This window comes from Symphalangus syndactylus, chromosome 23, assembly GCF_028878055.3.
Source record: "Symphalangus syndactylus isolate Jambi chromosome 23, NHGRI_mSymSyn1-v2.1_pri, whole genome shotgun sequence".
In the NCBI taxonomy this organism is placed as follows: domain Eukaryota; kingdom Metazoa; phylum Chordata; class Mammalia; order Primates; family Hylobatidae; genus Symphalangus; species Symphalangus syndactylus.
In genome coordinates, this window is record NC_072445.2 from 53224098 (window position 1) to 53244094 (window position 19997).

Below are 19997 nucleotides of genomic sequence, written 5' to 3' on the forward strand. Positions count from 1 at the left end.
TGCCATTGCACTCTATCTGGTATGACACAGGTCTGTGGAAAAAAAAAATTCTTGCTATAGTGCTTTAGCTAGCCTGTCACCTATATCAAGTATGTCTTTGTTTTTAAGTCTTTTTTTGTTTTTCTGAGCTGGAGTCTCGCTGTGTTGCCCAGGCTGGAGTGCAATGACCCGACCTTGGCTCACTGTAACGTCTACCTCCCAGGTTCAAGCGATTCGCCTGCCTCAGCCTCTCTAGTAACTGGGATTGCAGGCATACACCATCATGCCTGGCTAATTTTTGTATTTTTAGTAGATATGGGGTTTTGCCATGTTGGCCAGGCTGGTCTCCAACTCCTGGCCTCAAGTGATCCACCAGCCTCAGCCTCCCAAAGTGCTGAGATTACAGGCGTGAGCCACCACGCTCAGCCTTAAGTCTGTCTTAAACTGTATTATAGCTTGTAAACACTTTCAAGTCTTGAAGTATGGAAATGGGATAAGTAACTAGTATTAGGTGTGTTTTTACAAATATTAAATATTGGATATAGGTATATAGGCTTTCTTTCCATAGTAACTAATACTGTGTAATATTAGCAAAGAAAAAGGGAACAGTGAATTGGTGTTGTTCAGTAGTTAGTGTTCTAGAACTTGGCTTCATGTGTTTGATAGAGCTTACTTGTAGATCTATTGAAAATTTGCACAATACATGGAAGAATAATTACATGCTTCCCAGTTGTTACCTATACCTTTTCTTTTTCTTTTTTTTTTGAGACGGAATCTCACTTTCGCTCTGTTGCCCAGTGCAATGGCGTGATCTCAGCTCACTGCAACCTCCATCTGCCAGCTCCAAGCAATTCTGCTGCCTCAGCCTCCTGAGTAGCTGGGATTACAGATGCACACCACCACACCTGGCTAATTTTTTTTTTTTGTATTTTTAGTAGAGACGGGGTTTCATCATATTGGTCAGGCTGGTCTTGAACTCCTGATCTCATGATCCACCCACCTCGGCCTCCCAAAGTGCTGGGATTACAGGCATGAGCCACCGCGCCCGGCTACCTTTTCACATAGTAAGGAAATTATTATTCAAGTGCCTGTATCAGAAATGTCTTCCATTTTTTTTGTTGGCAGGATATTTTAAGGCCTCTGTCTTGAGTTTCCCTTCTAGGTAGATTTATATATTCTGCCTTGATTTTATTGTTTTCTGTACCTACTGAGTCATTTTTTTCCTTTCTTTGACTCTTTCTTTGAAACCCTACTAACTCTGCTTTGTGAAATAAATTGTTGCCTAAAATTGGTTACCTTACCCCAGTTTGTTTATTGCCAGCTTTTTTCCTTGTTAGTAAAAAAGTTTTCAGTATGTTTCTGTTATACCTTGTAAATTGATACATGCCTTCACATTATTTCATTTGGTTTTCATTATAATTAGTATAAATAATAGGAGGCAGTGTTATTTTACCTAGAGTAAATCAAAGTACAGGGAGGTCCTCAAATTTTACCCTAGGTCCTGGCAATCCCAAAGCCCATACTTTTTTTTTTTTTTTTTTTGAGACGGAGTCTCACTCTGTTGCCCAAGCTGGAGTGCAGTGGCGCGATCTCGGCTCACTGCAAGGTCTGCCTCCCGGGTTCATGCCATTCTCCTGCCTCAGCCTCCCAAGTAGCTGAGACTACACATGCCCGCCACCACACCCGGCTAATTTTTTGTATTTTTAGTAGAGATGGGGTTTCACCGTGTTGGCCAGGATGGTCTCAATCTCCTGACCTCGTGATCCGCCCACCTCGGCCTCCCAAAGTGCTGGGATTACAGGCGTGAGCCCAAAGCCCATACTTTTACTCTGTCTTAGATATACTGTGGTAGTTGTGTTTCTACTTTGGGCAAGTTATTTAACCTCATTGTCTCTCTTATTCATAAGGTGGGAATATTAGTTCATAAAGTTATGGTGAGGATTAAACTGAATAATATGTATAAATTGCTTAGAATAGTGTCTAGCACATAGCCAAACTACAATAAAAATAATACTGAAAGCTATTATACCACATTACTTTCCCTTTCTCCTTTTAAAAGTTACCATAATAGCTGGGCACGGTGGCTCATGCTTGTAATCCCAGCACTTTGGGAGGCAGAGGTGGGCGGATCAACTGAGGTCGGGAGTTCGAGACCAGCCTGACCAACTTGGAGAAACACCGTCTCTACTAAAAATACAAAATTAGCTAGGTGTGGTGTAATTCCAGCTAACTGGGAGGCTGAGGCAGGAGAATCAATTGAACCAGGGAGGTGGAGGTTGTGGTGAGCCGAGATCGTGCCGTTGCACTCCAGCCTAGGCAACAAACAAGAGCGAAACTCCGTCTCAAAAAAAAAAAAAAGTTACCGTAATAAAATTAATCATTGAGATTTTCAGCCAACACTTGCTGTAGTGAAATTTCAACATCAGAAAAGGTTTTAGATTGTTTCTTGAGTTTATTTTTGTTGGATTAATTTTTTGTTTGTTTGTTTTGTTTTGCTTTTTGAGACGGAGTTTTGCTCTTGTTGCCCAGGCTAGAGTGCCATGGTGCAGTCTGGGCTCCCTGTAACCTCTGTCTCCCGGATTTAAGCAATTTTCCTGCCTCAGCCTCCTGAGTAGCTGGGATTATAGGCATGAGCCACCGTGCCCTGCTAATTTTTTGTATTTTTAGTAGAGATGGGGTTTCTCCATGTTGGTCAGGCTGGTCTCGAACTCCCGACCTCAGGTGATCTGCCCACCTCAGCCCCCCAAAGTGCTAGGATTACAGGCATGAGCCACCTCGCTCGTCCAGATTGTTTTAGTTCCTGTATTTTTTTTTAAACTCTCGTATTTCTATTTGTCTGAATTTTTATTTATCTTAAAGAATGTGCAGTAAAATAATTGCTTGAGAAAGCTATTGAAAGTATTGTTTATGTTTGTTTTAACATACTGGGAAAAAATGGATGCCTTTTCTCTGAGATTAAAACATGTATTATATATTAGTAAATCTAAAATCGATATTATTTGATGGCCTTTTGGGGTTTTTTTAAGGATTAGAATAATGCAGCCATTTGGGACAATTATTGCCTTATGTATGCATATAGAAGAAAGAAAGAATCTCACATCTGTAGAATTTGTGAAAACCATTATGTTAGCAGTAACTGTAGTAACTGAATTTTAGCAAACTTGTTGGACACCATTGTGTTTTGCGTGGCCTGGCTTTCAGTAAGTAGGTACTTATTTTAAAAAGATAAACTTCTAAAACTGTCACAATATGTTTTTTCTCCCAACAGGGCATTCTTAGCAGGGTTACAGAATCTGTTAAGAATATTGTGCCAGGGTGGCTACAAAGATATTTCAACAAGAATGAAGATGTATGCAGCTGTTCAACAGACACAAGTGAGGTTCCACGCTGGCCGGAAAATAAAGAAGACCATCTGATATATGCCGATGAGGAGAGCTCTAATGTTACTGATGGGAGAATCACACCTGAGCCAGCAGTCAGTAATACAGAAGGTAAGTAAAATGTGGATATTTTGTCATGAATGATAGGTTTTCATGCCCTAATTTTGAAGATATTACCTAGTTATGGTAAATCTAATCAGGCGGTACATGAACTATGTGGGAGGAGGATGATAATCAGGTTCAAATTGGATGTCTTTTTTATTTATCAGTGTTTTATTTATTAAGGAAGGTTGATAAACTATATCAGTTAAGAGTGCAAGCTCTGATGTTGGATTTTGGGTTTTAATTTTTTCTTTTTTTTTCTTTTTTTTTTTTTTTTGAGACAGAGTCTCGCTCTGTGGCCCAGGCTGGAGTGCAGGGCGCGATCTCTGCTCACTGCAAGCTCCGCCTCCTGAATTCATGCCATTCTCCTGCCTCAGCCTCCCAAGTAGCTAGGACTACAGGCGCCTGCCACCACACCTGGCTAATTTTTTTTTCTTGTATTTTTTATAGAGACAGGGTTTCACTGTATTAGCCAGGATGGTCTCGATCTCCTGACCTCATGATCCGCCTGCCTCAGCCTTCCAAAGTGCTGAGATTACAGGTGTGAGCCACCGTGCCCAGCCAATCCTATCCTTTAAAGCACAAGTTTTAAATTTCGATGAAGCCCAACTTATCTCTCAGTGTATGTTTCTTTCAGTATATATATTTTATCTTTCACTACGTTTTGAAATACATAATTACAAAACTTTTTGTAGCCCTATGTTAAAGTGTCAAATAAATAATTGATTTGGATGTATGCCCTGTTAATTTTGGTGTACTTAGTAACATCTCCCTGCCTGATTTGTCCATAGTAAAAAATAGTGATAATGAAATGGCCCTGAAAGAATGGTTTTTATTTTAGAGAAATGGCAAATCTAATTTTTCTTAGTAATGTTCAACTAGATGTATTCTTTGAATGTTCACTTACTTTTATTAGAGTAACTTAAGTTTTAATGTCTGTACTTTTCAAGATTGCTTTTAAATATATTACCAGCAGCCATCTTGAGGCTTTAGCTGGTAGATCTCTAAGCTGACTGCCTCTGTGTTACTTTCTTTTCTGGCCAGTGAAAGGGACTCTGGCTTTTCTTTTTCTGTTTCCCCCCCTCTGTTTCCTGGTTATGAGATTTGTTTCCTTTTGGTTAGAGAGTTCTAGTATATCCACAGTGACTATCTTTTCTAAGATAGCTATAGAAATGATCTTTTCTATCCTAATGAGCATATTTGTAAGGATTAACTAACTTCAAGAATTTAGGTGCGAAAGACATGGAGAGTTTCTTATTCTCTGTACAGTTTATGTGTATTTGTATTTTCATGAAAATAGCAGGATGAATTTATGCCAAGGTCAACTCAAACTGATTTTATTCATTATATTATTAAATGTATGAGGAAGATTTTCTGTTACATGTATATTATACACACGTTTGTGTATAACTTCTAAACTTTATTATGGAAAATTTTTCAACCTAGAGAAATAAAGAGGATAGTACAATGACACCCCGCACTCCCCATGCGCCCCACCCCCCACCCCCGGCTCCCCATCACTGAGCTTCAACAATAATCAAGTCACGGCTGATCTTGTTTACTCTCTTCGCACACCTATTTCCCTACCTTCCTACCCCCAACTAACCTGATGTATTTAGATGCAAATTGTGGGCAGTATTTTGATATCTACTTCAAAAACTTATTAAAATTTTTTTTATTTTCTTTTTTTGAGCCAAGGTCTCACTCTGTCTCACAGGCTGGAGTGCAGTGGCACAATCTCAGCTCACTGCAACCTCCACCTCCCGGGCTCAGGTGATCCTCCCACCTCAGCCCCCCAAGTAACTGGGACTACAGGTGTGGACTACCAGGCCTGGCTAATTTTTTTTTTTTTTTTAAGCGGAGATGAGGTTTCACCATTTTGCCCAGACTGGACTCCTGAGCTGAAGCGATCTGCCTGCCTTGGCCTCCCAAAGTGCTTAGGATTACAGGTGCGAGCCACCATACCTGGCCTGCTTCAAAAACTTGATAGCATTTTTCCGCCTCATGCTTGTCTTAGATCTGAATCCTGCTATCTTAAACCTTGTAAGTCCCGGTCAGTTCTTGGTTTTTTTTTTTGTTTGTTTTTGTTTTGTTTTTTTGAGATGGAGTTTCGCTCTGTTGTCCAGGCTGGAGTGCAGTGGTGCGATCTCAGGCCACTGCAACCTCTGCTTCCCAGATTCAAGCATTTCTTCTGCCTCAGCCTCCTGAGTAGCCGGGATTACAGGCACCCGCCACCACACTCGGCTAATTTTTTGTATTTTTTAGTAGAAACAGGGTTTCACCATGTTGGCCAGACAGTTCTTATAGTCTGCCTTGACCTTTGTCTACTTAATTAATACCTGCGGTCACATAAGAGTGTGACTTAAACTCCCCAATAAGATGAATATAGATCTTACTAGATATAACAGAGAAATTACAGTCATATTTACTCTGAAGCATTACACTTAAATTTGACAGTGCATTCTCAAAACAGTTATCTGTTGCTTAACTATGGGGATACGTTCTGAGAAATACATTGTTAGGCAGTTTTGTCACTGCAAGTATAGTGTATACTCACACTAACTTAGACAGCCTACTCTTACCTAGGCTGTAGCTTGTTCCTAGGTTACAAACCAGCACAGCCTGTTACTGTGCTGAATACTGTAGGCAATTATAATAGTGAATATTTGTGTATCTAAACATATCTAAGCATAGAAAAGATACATATGATGTAAATGATAAAAAATAGTATGCTTGTTTAGGATACTTAATCCTAAATGAAGCTTACAGGACTGGAAGCTGCTCTGGATGGGTCAGTGAGTGAGTGGTGAGTGAATCTGAAGGCCTAGAACATTATTGTACAGTACTGTAAACTTTATAAACACTGTACACTTAGGCTATAATTTACTAAAAGATTTTTCTTCAACAATAAACCTTCACTTACTGTATCTTTATAAATAAGATATACATTTTTGAAATGTAAAGAAATGTAAAATTTTTTGCTCTTGTTAAAACAGTTAGCTTAAAACATAGATTATATAGTTGCACAAAAATATTTTTAATGTCCTTATTCTCTTAAGCTTTTTTCTGTAGTACTGTTTTTTTTTCCTTAACTTATCCCAGAACTTTGGGAGGCCGAGGCGGGTGGATCACGAGGTCAGGAGATTGAGACCATCCTGGCTAACACGGTGAAACCCTGTCTCTATTAAAAATACAAAAAATTAGCCGGGCGTGGTGGCACACGCCTGTAGTCCCAGCTACTCTGAAGGCTGAGGCAGGAGAATGGCGTGAACCCAGGAGGCGGAGCTTGCAGTGAGCCGAGATCGCGCCACTGCACTCCAGCCTGGGCGACAAAGCGAGACTCTGTCTCAAGAAACAAAAAAAAGTTTATTAACAATTAAGACATGCACACATTAACCTAGCCCTACATAAAGTCAGTATCATCAATATCATGGCTTTCTACCCCCACATCTTGTCCCACTGGATACTCTTCAGGGGCAGTAACATCCATGGAGCTGTCATCTCCTATGATAACAATGCCTTCTTCTGGAATACTTCTAGAAGGACTTAGCTAAGGCTGTTTACAGTTGACTTTTTCTTTTTTTTTTTTTAAAGACAAGATCTCATTCTGTTACCCAGGCTGGAGTGCAGTGGCACCATCATGGCTCACTGCAACCTCAACCTTCCAGGCTCAAGGGATCCTCCCACCTCAGCCTCCCAAGTAGTTGGGACTATAGGCGTGTGCCACCATGCGCAGCTAATTTTTTAATTTTTTTTTTTTTTTTTTTTTGAGACAGAGTCTCGCTCTGTCGCCCAGGCTGGAGTGCAGTGGCGCAGTCTCGGCTCACTGCAAGCTCCGCCTCCTGGGTTCACGCCATTCTCCCGTCCCAGCCTCTAATTTTTTAATTTTTTTGTCAAGACGAGGTCTAACTCTGTTGCTTAGGCTGGGCTTCAACTTGCCTCAAGTGAGCCTCCTGCCTTGGCCTCCCAAAGTGCTGAGATTACAGGTGTGAGCCATCACCTGTGAGTCAAATTTTTTTTTTTATGTAAGTGGAAGGAGTATACTCTAGTGATAAAAGGTATAGTAAATACATAAAACAGTTACATAGTCATTTATTATCATTACCAAGTATAGTATTCTATAGAGTACATCAACGTATTTGCTCTAGTTTTATATGACTGGTAACACTGAGTTTATTTACATCAGCATGGCTGCAGACTCCTGAGTAATGCATTGCACTAAGGCCTTAGGATGGCTATGATGTCACTAGGGGATACAGATTTTTCAGCTTCTTCATAATCTTATGGGACAACTGTTATATATGTGTTCTGTAGTTGACTGGTTTTTTTTGCTTTTCGTTGTTTGTTTTTTTTGAGGCGGAGTCTTGCTCTGTTGCCCAGGCTGGAGTGCAGTGGCTCGATCTCGGCTCACTGCAAGCTCCGCCTCCCAGGTTCACACCATTCTCCTGCCTCAGGCTCCCAAGTAGCTGGGACTACAGGCGCCCCCCACCATGCCTGGCTAATTTTTTTTGTATTTTTAGTAAAGATGGGGTTTCTCCGTGTTAGCCAGGATGGTCTTGATCTCCTGACCTCATGATCCACCTGCCTCGGCCTCCCAAAGTGCTGGGATTACAGGCGTGAGCCACCGCGCCCAGCTAGTTGACTGTTCTTATGTGGCGCATGACTATATATCTGCTGTTGAAGTAGTGTCAGATTCTGGAAAGCTAACATACGGCAGTCCTAAATAAATTTAGTTGTTTACTAAATATTAATTTTATAAATACATATTTTATTGCACTTTGCACATACTGCATTTTTTTACAAATTGAGTTTGTGGCAATCCCATGTCAAGGAAGTTGATCGGTGCCATTTTTCCACCAGCACACGCTAACATGTCTGTCACATTTTGGTAATTCTCGCAGTATTTCAAACTTTTATGTATCTATCATGGTGATCAGTGCTCTTTGGCATTACTGTTGTAATTGTTTTGGGGTGCCATGAGCCACACCCATATAAGATGATGAACTTAATCAGTAAATGTTGTATGTGTTCCAGCTGCTCCACCAACTGGCTATTCCCCTTTTTTCTCCCTCTTTCAGGGCCTCCCTATTCTCTGACAGTATTGAAATTAGGCTAATTAGTAACCTTACAGTGGCCTCTAAGTGTTCAAGTGGAAATCAGAGTTCCCCGTCTTTTATCCAAAAGCTGTAAGTATGTAAGTTTAGTGAGGAAGGCATGTGGACAGCTGAGACAGGCCTAAAGCTAGGCCTCTTGCACCAGTTAGCCAACTTGTGAATGCAAAGGAAAAGTTATTGATGGAAATTAAAAGTGCTGCTCTAGTAAACACACAAAGGATAATAGGAAAGCAAAGCAGCCAATTGCTGATGTGTAGAAAGTTTGAGTGGTTTGGATAGAAGATCAAACCAACTACAAAATTCCCTTAAGCCAAAGCGTAATCCAGAGCAAGCCCTAACTCCCTTCAATTCTGTGAAGGCTGAGGGAGATGATAAAGCTGCAGGAGAAAAGCTGGAAGCCAGCAGAGATTTATTCATGAGGTTTAGGGAAAGAATCTGTCTCTGTAACATAAAAGGGCAAGGTGAAGCAACAAGTGCTGATGTAGGAGCTGCAATAAGTTATCCAGAAGATTTAGCTAAGAGCACTGACGAAGGTGGTGTATTAGTCCATTTTGCATTCTGTAAAGGAATACTTGAGACTGGGTAATTTATAAAGAAAAGAGGCTTATTTGGCTCACGGTTCTGCAAGCTGTGTGGGCATGGCACCAGCATCTGCTTGGCTTTTAGTGTGGTCTCAAGCTTTTACTCATGGCAGAAGGCAGAGTGGGAGCAAGCATATCAGTCACATGGAGAGAGAAGGGAGCAAGAGTAGGGAGGTCCCAGACTGTTTTAACAACCAGATATCATGTGAACCCATTACCTTGGGGAGGGTACCAAGCCATTCATGAGGAATCTGCCCCCATGACCCAAAGACTTCCCATTCGACCCCACTTCCAACATTGGGGATCACATTTCAACATAGGATTTGGAGGGACAAACATCTAAACCATCAGATGACTACACTAAACAACATATTTTCAGATGAAACATGGCCTCCTGTTGGAAGAAGATACCGTCTAGGATTTTGATAGCCAGAGAAGAGACATCAATGCCTGACTTCAAAGGATAGGCTAACTCTCTTATTAGGGGTTAATGCAACTGGTGACTGTAAGTTGAAGCCAATGCTTATTTACCATTTCAGAGATCCTAGGGCTCCTAAGAATTATGCTAAATCTACTCTGCCTGTGCTGTGTAATTGGAACAACAAAACCTGGATGACAACACATCTATTTACAGCATGGTTTACTGAATATTTTAAGCCCGTTGTTGAGACCTCTTGCTTGGGGACAAAAAGATTCTTTTCAAAACAACACTGCTCATTGACAATGCATCTGGTCACCCAAGAGCTCTAATGAGATGTGCATGGAGATTAATGTTGTTCTCATGCTTGATAATACGATGTCCATTCTGCAGCCCATGGATCAAGGAGGTATTTTGACTTTCCAGTCTCATTATATAAGAAATACCTTTCATATGGCTATAGCTGTCATAGTCATTCCTCAGATAGATCTGGGTAAAGTAAATTGTAAACCTTTTGGAAAAGATTCACCATTCTAGATGACATTAAGAACATTCGTTGAGTTTCAAGTCAAGGCTGATTGGGGGGAGAAAAACCATTCGTGATTTGCGGGAGGAGGTCCAAATATTAACATGAATAGGAGTTTAGAGAAAGTTGATTCCAACTCCCATGGATAACTTTGAGGGGTTCAGGACTTCAATGGAGGAAGGAACTACAAATGTGGAAATAGAGAACTAGAATTAGAAGTGGAGTATGAAGATGTGACTCAATTACTGCAATATCTTATGCTCAAACTTGAATGGATGAGGAGTTGCTTCTTGTGGATGAGCAAAGAAAATGGTTTTTGTTTGTTTGTTTGTTTGTTTGTTTGTTTTTTGAGACAGTCTTGCTCTGTCACCCACTCTGGAGTGCAGTGGCACAATCTCAGTCCACTGCAACTTTGGCCTCCTGCGATAAAGCAATTCTCCTGCCTCAGTCTCCCGAGTAGCTGGGACTACAGGCATGTGCCACCACGCCCAGCTAATTTTTTGTATTTTTAGTAGAGATGGGGTTTCACCGTATTGGCAAGGATGGTCTCGAGCTCCTGACCTCGTGATCCGCCCGCCTCGGCCTCCCAAAGTGCTGGGATTACAAGCGTGAGCCACTGCGTCCGGCCTGGTTTTTTATTTTTGTTTTGTTTTGTTTTGAGACAGATTCTTTTTTTTTTTTTTTGAGATGGAGTCTCGCTGTGTCGCCCAGGCTGGAGTGCAGTGGCACCATCTCGGCTCACTGCAAGTTCCGCCTCCTGGGTTCATGCCATTCTCCTGCCTCAGCCTCTCCGAGTAGCTGGGACTACAGGCGCCCGCCACCACGCCCGGCTAATTTTTTTTGTATTTTTAGTAGAGACGGGGTTTCACCGTGGTCTCGATCTCCTGACCTCGTGATCCGCCCGCCTCGGCCTCCCAAAGTGCTGGAATTACAAGCGTGAGCCACCGCGCCCGGCCGAGACAGATTCTTGCTTTGTCGCCCAGGCTGGAGTATAGTGGCATAATCTCAGCTCACTGCAACCTCCATCTCCTGGGTTCACGCCACTCTCCTGCCTCAGCCTCCCAAGTAACTGGGACTACAGGTGCCTGCCAGCACGCCTGGCTAATTTTTTGTATTTTTAGTAGACACGGAGTTTCACCATGTTAGCCAGGATGGTCTCGATCTGAGCTTGTGATCCACCTACCTCGGCCTCCCAAAGTGCTAGGATTGCAGGCATGAGCCGCCTTCTGGTAACCATCATTCTATTCTCTGTCTCCATGAGTTGCCCACTGGTATTCGTCATTCTATTCTGTCTCCACGAGTTCTTTTGAGTCCGTTTTTTTTTTTTTTTTTTTTTAAAGCTGTCACATTTGAGAACATGTGATAGTTGTCTTTTTGTGCCTCGCGTATTTCACTTAATGTGATGTTCTGCAGTTCCATCTGTATTGTTGCAAATGACAAGATTTAATTCTTTTTTTTAATGGCTGGATAATACTCCATTGTGTATATGTAGCACAGTTTCTTTGTCCAGTCATTTGTGGATGGATACTTAGGTCAATTCCGTATCTTGGCTATTGTGAATAGTGCTGCGAGTGCAGATTATCTCTTTGATATACTAGTTTCCTTTATCTTGGATATATACCCAGCAGTGGGATTGTTGGATCATATTGTGGTTCTACTTTTAGTTTCTGTGAGAAACCTCAATGATGTTCTCCGTGATGGCTGTACTAATTGACATTCCCACCAACAACAGTGTACAAGGATTCTCCTTTCTCTACATTCTCACCTATTGCCTTTTTGATAAAAGCCATTTTCACTGGGGGTTGGAGTACTTTTTATGTTCTGGATATTAGTCCCTTATCAATATATAATTTGTGGATATTTTCTCCCATCCTGTAGGTTGACCTTTTACTCTGTTGATTACATCCTTTGATGTGTAAAAGTTTTTAAATTTGATGTAGTCTTATTTGTCTGTTTTTGCTTCCGTGGCCTGTGCTTTTAGTGTCGTACCTAATAAGTCATTTTCAAATCTCATGTCCTGAAATTCTGTTTTCTTCTAAAAGTTCTATAGTTTTGGGTGTTATACTTTGGTCTTTAATCCATTTAGAGTTAATTTTTGTATATGGTTCAAGATAAGGGTTCGTTCTTTTTCATGTGGATATCCAGTTTTCCAAAACCATTTAATGAAGAGACTGTCCTTTTCGCATTGAGTGGTCTTGAAATCCTTGTTGAAGATCGTTTGATCATATATGGTAGTTTATTTCTAGGCCCTGTGTTCACGTCCATGGTCTATATTGTCTTTCTTTATTACAGTATTACAGACCACAGGCTCTTTGGTTTCCCATGTAATGGAAATTGACACATAGCCAAGCAGATTACCCAGACAGGACTTTTATTTCAGGGCTTGTGCTTGAGCGCAAGGGAAACAATGGAGGTGAGGCTCAAGGATCCTCCTCCTGGCTTCCTGGAAAAAGCCAGTGGGAATTTTTTTTATTAGGCAAAGCGCAGGAATTGACATGGGGTAAGGTATGCAGTCTGGGCTGGGCAAAGCACCTGCAGGGTAGGGTACGCAAGGCAGCATATCTGGTTGCGGTGATTATCTTGAGTAGTGGTCTGGCCGGTGGCAACAATGCTGTAAATCAGTTATTTTGCATTCCTTCCTGAGGTGGACTTTCTGCAACCTTGGTTTGATTTTGGATCTCCTAAGACCAATTCCTGGAATTCTTTAAAAGGTATGGTTACCTATTATGAGAGCACCGAAGAATGGCTGTTTTCTTTGTGTGACTAAAGCCTCAGGGTTAGCATGTGTAACATCAGTGAGGTAGTCTTGTGGATTTTGTGAAGAGAAGAAAAAAATATATATGTGAGGGAGAAACCACATCCCACCTCCAGTTCTCTCTCACCAGTGCCACGTTGTTTTCATTACTGTACTTCTGTAATAAGTTTTAAAATCAGAAAGCTTGAGACCTCCAACTTCTTGTTTTTAAAGATTATTTTGGCATTTTGAGGTTCCTTGAGATTCCATATGAATTTTAGGCTGGGTTTTCTATTTCTGCAAAAAATGTCTTTGGGATTTAGATAGATATTATATTGAATCTGTAGATTGCTTAGAATAGTATTGATGTCCCAACAATATTTAGTCTTGTAGTCCATGTACGTGGGATATTTTTCCATTTCTGTTTTCTTTCTTTCGGTACTGTTTTGTAGTTTCCATGTGCACATCTTTTACCTTGGTTCATTCCTAAATATTTTATTCTTTTTGATGCTATTATAAATGAAATTGTTTTCTTACTTTTCAGATTGTTCATTATTAGTGCATAGAAACACATTTTTTTGTGTTGATTTTTGTATCCTGGTTCTTGGCTAAATTCGCTCTAAGAGCTTTTGGCTGAATCTTCACTGTTATTTACATGTAAGATTATATCATCTGCAAACATGATTTTTTACTTTATTATGTTGTAGTTTCGTTCTAGTCTTAGTTTGTTGAGTGTTTTTATCTGCAACTGGCTTTTTTTTGTTATAGTACTTTGGAACTCAATAATCCAGAATTGTTTTGTATTGCTTAAGCTGTAAAATATTTGTTAAGACTTTTTTTTTTTTTTTTTTTAATGAGATATTCTTGCTTTGTTTGTCAGGCTGGAATGCAGTGGTGCCATCATAGCTCATTGCAGCCTTGAACTCCTGGGCTCAAGTGATCCTCCCACCTCAGCCTCCTGAGTAGCTGGGACTACAGGTGTGTGCAACCACGCCCAGCTGACTTTTAAAATTTTTAGCAGAGATGAAGTCTCAGTATGTTGCCCAGGCTGGTCTCTAACTCCTGGGCTCAAGTGATCCTCCTGCCTTGGCTTCCTAAAGTGTTGGGACTACAGGCATGAGCCACTGTGTCCAGCTGAGACAATTTTTTAGGAAGATAGCACACAGAAGAACACTACAGAATGGCAAATACAGTCTAGCAGCACATCACAAAATGCTTACTGAGGAGACCATTAATCAAGGAATGCAAGTAAATCATTCAGCGTTTAATATAGTTTACCATGTTACTAGGTAAAATGATCTTATTTTTGCTTTTTAGTAAATAGACATTTGCTAAAATTTAAAATTTACTATTTCTATTTGGAGTTTAGAAACTATTCCTCAACATGTCAGTTTTTCAAACCAAAGGCCAGAATCTTTTTTTTTTTTTTTTTTTTTTGAGACAGAGGGCTCTGTCAACCAGGCTGGAATTCAGTGGCAAGATCTTAGCTCACTACAACCTCTGCCTCCCAGGTTCAAGCGATTCTCGTGCTTCAGGCTCCCAGGTAGCTGGAATTACAGGCGTGTGCCACCATGCCCGGGTAACTTTTGTATTTTTAGTAGGGATGGGATTTTGCCGTGTTGGTCAGTCTGGTCTTGAACTCCTGACCTCAAGTCATCTGCCCACCTTGGCCTCCCAAAGTGCTGGGATTACAGGTGTGAACCACTGTGCCCAGCCCAGAATCATATTTAATGGTGAAACATTAGAAGCAATCTTATTAAAGTTGGGAATAAGGTAGAAGTCCATCACCACCACTTCTAGATATTAAGAATGTAATCAGTTATGGGGATGTGGTAATATGTTAGAATAAGAAAACTCAAGCAATTGACACAAAGTTAATATTGAAAAATACCTAACGACTCTCTTATTTAAGCAGTAGCCAGTTAGAAAACACAAAAGAGGAAAGGATCCCATTTGCGATATCAAACAATTGGGAGGTGGAGGCTGCAGTGAGCAGAGATTGCACCACTGCACTCTAGCCAGGGCGACAGAGTGAGACTGTCTCAAAAAAAAAAGGAAAAAAAAAATTATGTACTTTAACAACAAGTGTGTGACACTCTAGGAGAAATTCTCTTAAGTTCCACTGAGGGACATAAAGGAGATCTGAACCAAAGGAAAGGTGGGTAGGAAAGCAGTGTTGGGAATGCTATCAGCTCTTTTTAAAAATCTTAAATTCAGTGTGATCCTAGTCAAAATAATTTTAAGGCTCTTTTAGGAACTTTGAACATATTCCAAATAGCTGCTTTAAAGTCTTGTAATGCTAAATGTTTAAGGTCTTTGTCTGCTACCTTTGGTTAAAGTTTCTAACACCTACTCTCCCCCACCCCCAACCCCTGTGCATTGATCACAGTTTTCTTTTTTCTATACATTGAGTTTTGACTATATTGGCATTTTGAATGATAATGTGTAGAGACTCTTGGTTCTGTCATCTTCCTCTGAAGAGTGTTGGTTCTTGTTTTCAGCAGGCATTTCAGTTAATGATAATTTTGAACTTTTGTAGATGTAGTTTTGTGGTGTGTTAATGTATATTTGCGGAAAGTCCAGGGTGTTTCCTAAGTCTCCCAATGTGGTGGGCCTTAGCCTCCAAGCTCTGTCTTCCCTGTGGCTTTTTAGGAGAGATCTGTAGTAGGTCTTATTTTAGTTATATACTTATTCCTTATTTTTAAGGGCAAACCTTTTGGTATATCAGCTGAATGCCATTGTTAATGAGATCTCTAAATTCTGGCAGCCCTAAAACTTGAAGAGTCCTCAGCATTGTTTTTTCCCCTAGCACGGTACACTGTCTAGTGTCTCTGTTTTCTCAACTGCATAGCAGCTGCTGCGTAAGGCTTAGGTGGTCTTGATATAGGTATGTACAGCCTGTCTGCTCACTGGACACTCCCATGCGGATTTCTGGGAGACCTTCTCTGCACAGTACTCTCCAGTGCCCTAAATTCTGATTTCTTCCTGCTCTGTTTTACTTGACTCTAGGTCTCTGTTCAAGGTCTGAAAATGTTCCTAGACAGAGAGCTGGGTAATCGTAGGGCTCAACTTGTGAGTTTTTTTTTGTGCTGTTTTCCACTGTCTGAAAGCAGTAGCTTCATATTTTTTCTCCAGTCTTACAGTTGTTTACGGTAGAAGGACTGGTCTGGTCCCACTTGTTCATCCTAACTGGAAGCCTCTTTTTGGGAACTTTAGAAACAATTCTAAAGTTTTTGAAAATGCCCCTGAAGACAAATAAATTCTGAAAAATAATTTATTTTAATAATTTAATATTTTAATAACGGGAAGGTGGGGTGGAGTAACTTCAACAGGCCTTAAATTTATTCTAAAGCATAATATTTAAAACATTTGGTACTCGTACGGAAGTATAAAGATACATCATTAGAGGAAGGGAAGAATAAAGACTCTCGGAATTTAGTATGGTTTAGTATATGGTAACAGTGGCTTCTCAATCATTGAGGAAAGGATGGCTTATTTAAGAGATTACCTTAGGTTATAAACAGGCTAACCATTTGGAAAACAGTGAAGCCGAATCCTTTCTTTACTCCTGCATCATAACTAATTTCAGGTGGGAGTCAAGATTAGACATATTGAAATAAAAGCCAACAGTATCAAAATATGGGTAAAACTTTTTTCTATGGTCTCAGAATGACAGGACTATAAGGCACAAGTTACTTTCTGTATTACAAAATACACCATCAAAAAAGTGAATGGGTTTAATCAACTGGCAAAAAATAGTTGTATTTCAACTGTTGTATCATATCACATCACTCTTACTGGTTTAAAAAAATTAGCTCTTATTTAAATTAATTTTAGTTAGTTGAAACTTTGTTTTGCCTAGGAGTATGTTATATTGGGCTTATTATGGGATGCCCCAGTGATTTGAATTGAAGCTATTATATACTGTAATGTGTTTTCTTAAAGTAAAAACCATTTGTGGTAGTGTATTGCTCTAAGTTGTATATTCATAATATTAATGCTTTTCTTTTAAGAACCTTCAACAACTAGTACTGCTTCAAATTATCCAGATGTGTTAACAAGGCCTTCTCTTCATCGGAGCCATCTGAATTTCTCCATGTTGGAATCCCCTGCATTACACTGTCAGCCATCTACATCCTCGGCATTCCCAATTGGCAGTTCGGGATTTTCCCTTGTGAAGGAAATTAAAGATTCTACCTCTCAGCATGATGATGATAACATCTCAACTACCAGTGGTTTTTCTTCAAGAGCTTCTGATAAAGGTATTCTTGACATGTGGTAGTACATAATTTGGGTAGTAAAATTAAATTTTATGGGTTTTTTTTTTTTTCTGAGTTAGTTGTAATTTTTATTTTCTATTTATAAAAATCTAGGATCTTGCATTGGTGTTATTACTATGGATTATGTAATTTTGTTTCAGATATAACTGTTTCAAAGAACACTTCATTGCCACCTCTGTGGTCCCCAGAAGCTGAACGTTCTCACTCACTCTCACAGCACACTGCCACCAGCTCAAAAAAACCAGCATTCAACTTGTCTGCCTTTGGAACACTTTCCCCTGTGAGTACTAACTGGGTTGGATTTAATCACATTAGTTTTGAGTGTTTATTGCTTATAATTTTTTTTTCTATTTTTTTGAGACAAGAATCTTTCTCTGTTGCCCAGGCTTGAGTGCAGCAGCACGATCTTAACTCACTGCAACCTCCACCTGCAGTGGAGTTCATATGGCTTATAATTTATCATTGTGTTTCTGTGCAGTCACTTGGGAATTCTTCAATCCTTAAAACCAGTCAGCTTGGAGATTCTCCTTTTTATCCTGGAAAAACAACGTATGGTGGGGCAGCAGCTGCTGTAAGACAGTCTAAACTACGAAATACACCTTATCAGGTAGGTTGCAATAGAAGGATTGATGACCTTTTTTTTTTTTTTTTTTTTCACTTTAACTGGATAATAAATTACCTTGTGCTCAAAAAAATAGTTTTGATTTATTTTTTATTTTTCTTTTATTTATATTTTTTCGAGATGGAGTCTTGGCTCTGTCACCCAGGCTGGAGTGCGGTGGCACGATCTCAGCCCACACTGCAACCTCCGCCTCCTGGTTTCAAGCGATTCTCCTGCCTCAGCCTCCCAAGTAGCTGGGAGTACAGGCACATGCCACCACGCCCAGCTGATTTTTTGTATTTTTAGTAGAGATGGGTTTCACTGTTGGCCAGGATGGTCTCGATCTCTTGACCTTGTGATCCGCCCTCCTCGGCCTCCCAAAGTGTTAGGATTGCAGGCGTGAGCCACCGCACCCGGCCAGTAGTTTTGATTTAATATTGTTCTTTGGGAAAATAACAGCTATAGCTTATATTTTTTTCATTTAGGGTATATAAACATTATTTTAGACCTAAGTGAATGTTTTATGTATTAGATACGTGTGTGTATCTCAAGAAATGTGATTCTTTTTTTTAAATGAGGTATAAATTACACATACTAAAATTTACCATTGTTTTAGAGTATTTGAGCTTTAACAAAACATATTATTATGTATATAACCACTTCTACAATCAAATATTGATCAGACATTTTCATCACCCCGAAACGTTACCTTATGTATCTCTTGAGTCAACCCTTCCTCCTCCTGCCATCCTCTGGCAACCACTGATCTGTTTTCTTTCTCTCTAGTTTTGGCTTTTCCAGAATGTCATATACGTTTAGTCATATGTAACCTTTTGAGTCTGGCTTATTCTACTTAGCATAATGCATTTGAGATCCATCTGTTTTTGCATCTTTTAATAGTTCCTTTTTATTGCTGAGTAGTATGGTTAGTACAGTTGGTTTATTATTCACCAGTGAAAAGACACTGAGTTGTTTCCAGTTTCTGGCAATTATGAATGAAGCTGCTATGAATGTTTTTTGTGAGCATTCATTTTCATCTCAGGTAAATACAAATACCTAGGAGTTGAATTGATGGGTCATATGGTAAGTATACAGTAAACTATATAATAAACTGCCAAACTGTTTTCCAGAGTGGCTGTTACCAGGTTTCATTCTGACTGGTAATGTAAGAGTTGCTGTTCATCCTTGTCAGCACTTAGTGGTGTCAGGTTTTTTGTTTGTTTTTGCTATTCTAGTAGGCATGTAGTGGTAACCCCAACTTGTGATTTTAATTTGTACTTCCCTAATGACTAATGATGTTGAATGTCCTTTCATGTGTTTATTTGGTGCTTATTTGCTATCAGCCTATCTTTTGGTGAAATATCTTTGGTGAAGTGTCTGTTCAAATCTTCCACCCATTTAAAAATTGGGTTATTTTCTTATTAATACATTTTGAGAGAGTTCATTTTTCAGGGTACAAATACTTTATGTTTTGCAAATATTTTCTCCCATTCTCTGTGTATTTTGAAGAGCAGAAGTTGTTTTTTTGAAGAGCAGAAGTTCTTTTGAAGAGCAGAAGTTTTTGTTTTTGTTTTTTTCTCTGAGACAGGTCTTGTGCTGTCGTCCAGGCTTGAGTGCAGTGGCGCACCCTCCACCTCCTGGGTTCAAGCAGTTCTCTGCCTCAGCCTCCTGAGTAGCTGGGATTACAGGTGCCCGCCACCACACCTGGCTGATTTTTGTATTTTTAGTAGAGACAGAGTTTCTCACCATCTTAGCCAGGCTGGTCTCAAACTCTTGACCTTGTGATCCACCCACCTTGGCCTCCCAAAGTGCTGGGATTACAGGCGTGAGCCACCGCGCCCGACCGGAAGTTTTGCTTTTGATGACATCTTTTGTGTGCGTGTGTGCGTATTCTTAATGGTTTCATGCTTTTGGTGTCGTATCTGAGTCATTTTTACTTAATCCCATGTCACAAAGATTTTGTCTTATATTTTCTTCTACAAGTTTTATAGTTTTAGGTTTTAATTTATGCCTATGATTCATTTTGAGTAAATTTTTGTGTGTGGTATGAGGTATTGGTCAAGGTTCATTTTATTTTCTAAATTAAAAAGGTTTTTTAAAAAATTAAAGGTAGGAGTCTTACTATGTTGCTCAGGCTGATCCTGAACTCCTAGGCCCAAGCAATCCTCCTGCCTCAGCCTCCCAAAGTGCTGAGATTACAGGTGTGCCTGGCCAAGGTTTTTTGATTTTTGTTTTTTGTTTTTTTAACATATGAGTGTGCAATTGTTCTAGTGTTACTTGTT

General features: G+C 39.9%; 1 protein-coding gene across 13 annotated transcripts in view; it reads left to right on the forward strand.

Moving 5' to 3' along the window:
* NUP153 (nucleoporin 153) overlaps positions 1–19997 on the forward strand; it is a 105456-nt gene that overhangs the window by 24987 nt on the left and 60472 nt on the right. For all 13 annotated transcript variants that reach the window (XM_063632217.1, XM_063632219.1, XM_063632220.1 and 10 more), the window contains 4 exons: positions 3248–3470; positions 16848–17096; positions 17255–17394; positions 17593–17721. In XM_063632217.1, coding sequence (XP_063488287.1) covers positions 3248–3470; positions 16848–17096; positions 17255–17394; positions 17593–17721 — 741 coding nt within the window. The remainder of the gene's footprint in view (positions 1–3247; positions 3471–16847; positions 17097–17254; positions 17395–17592; positions 17722–19997) is intronic.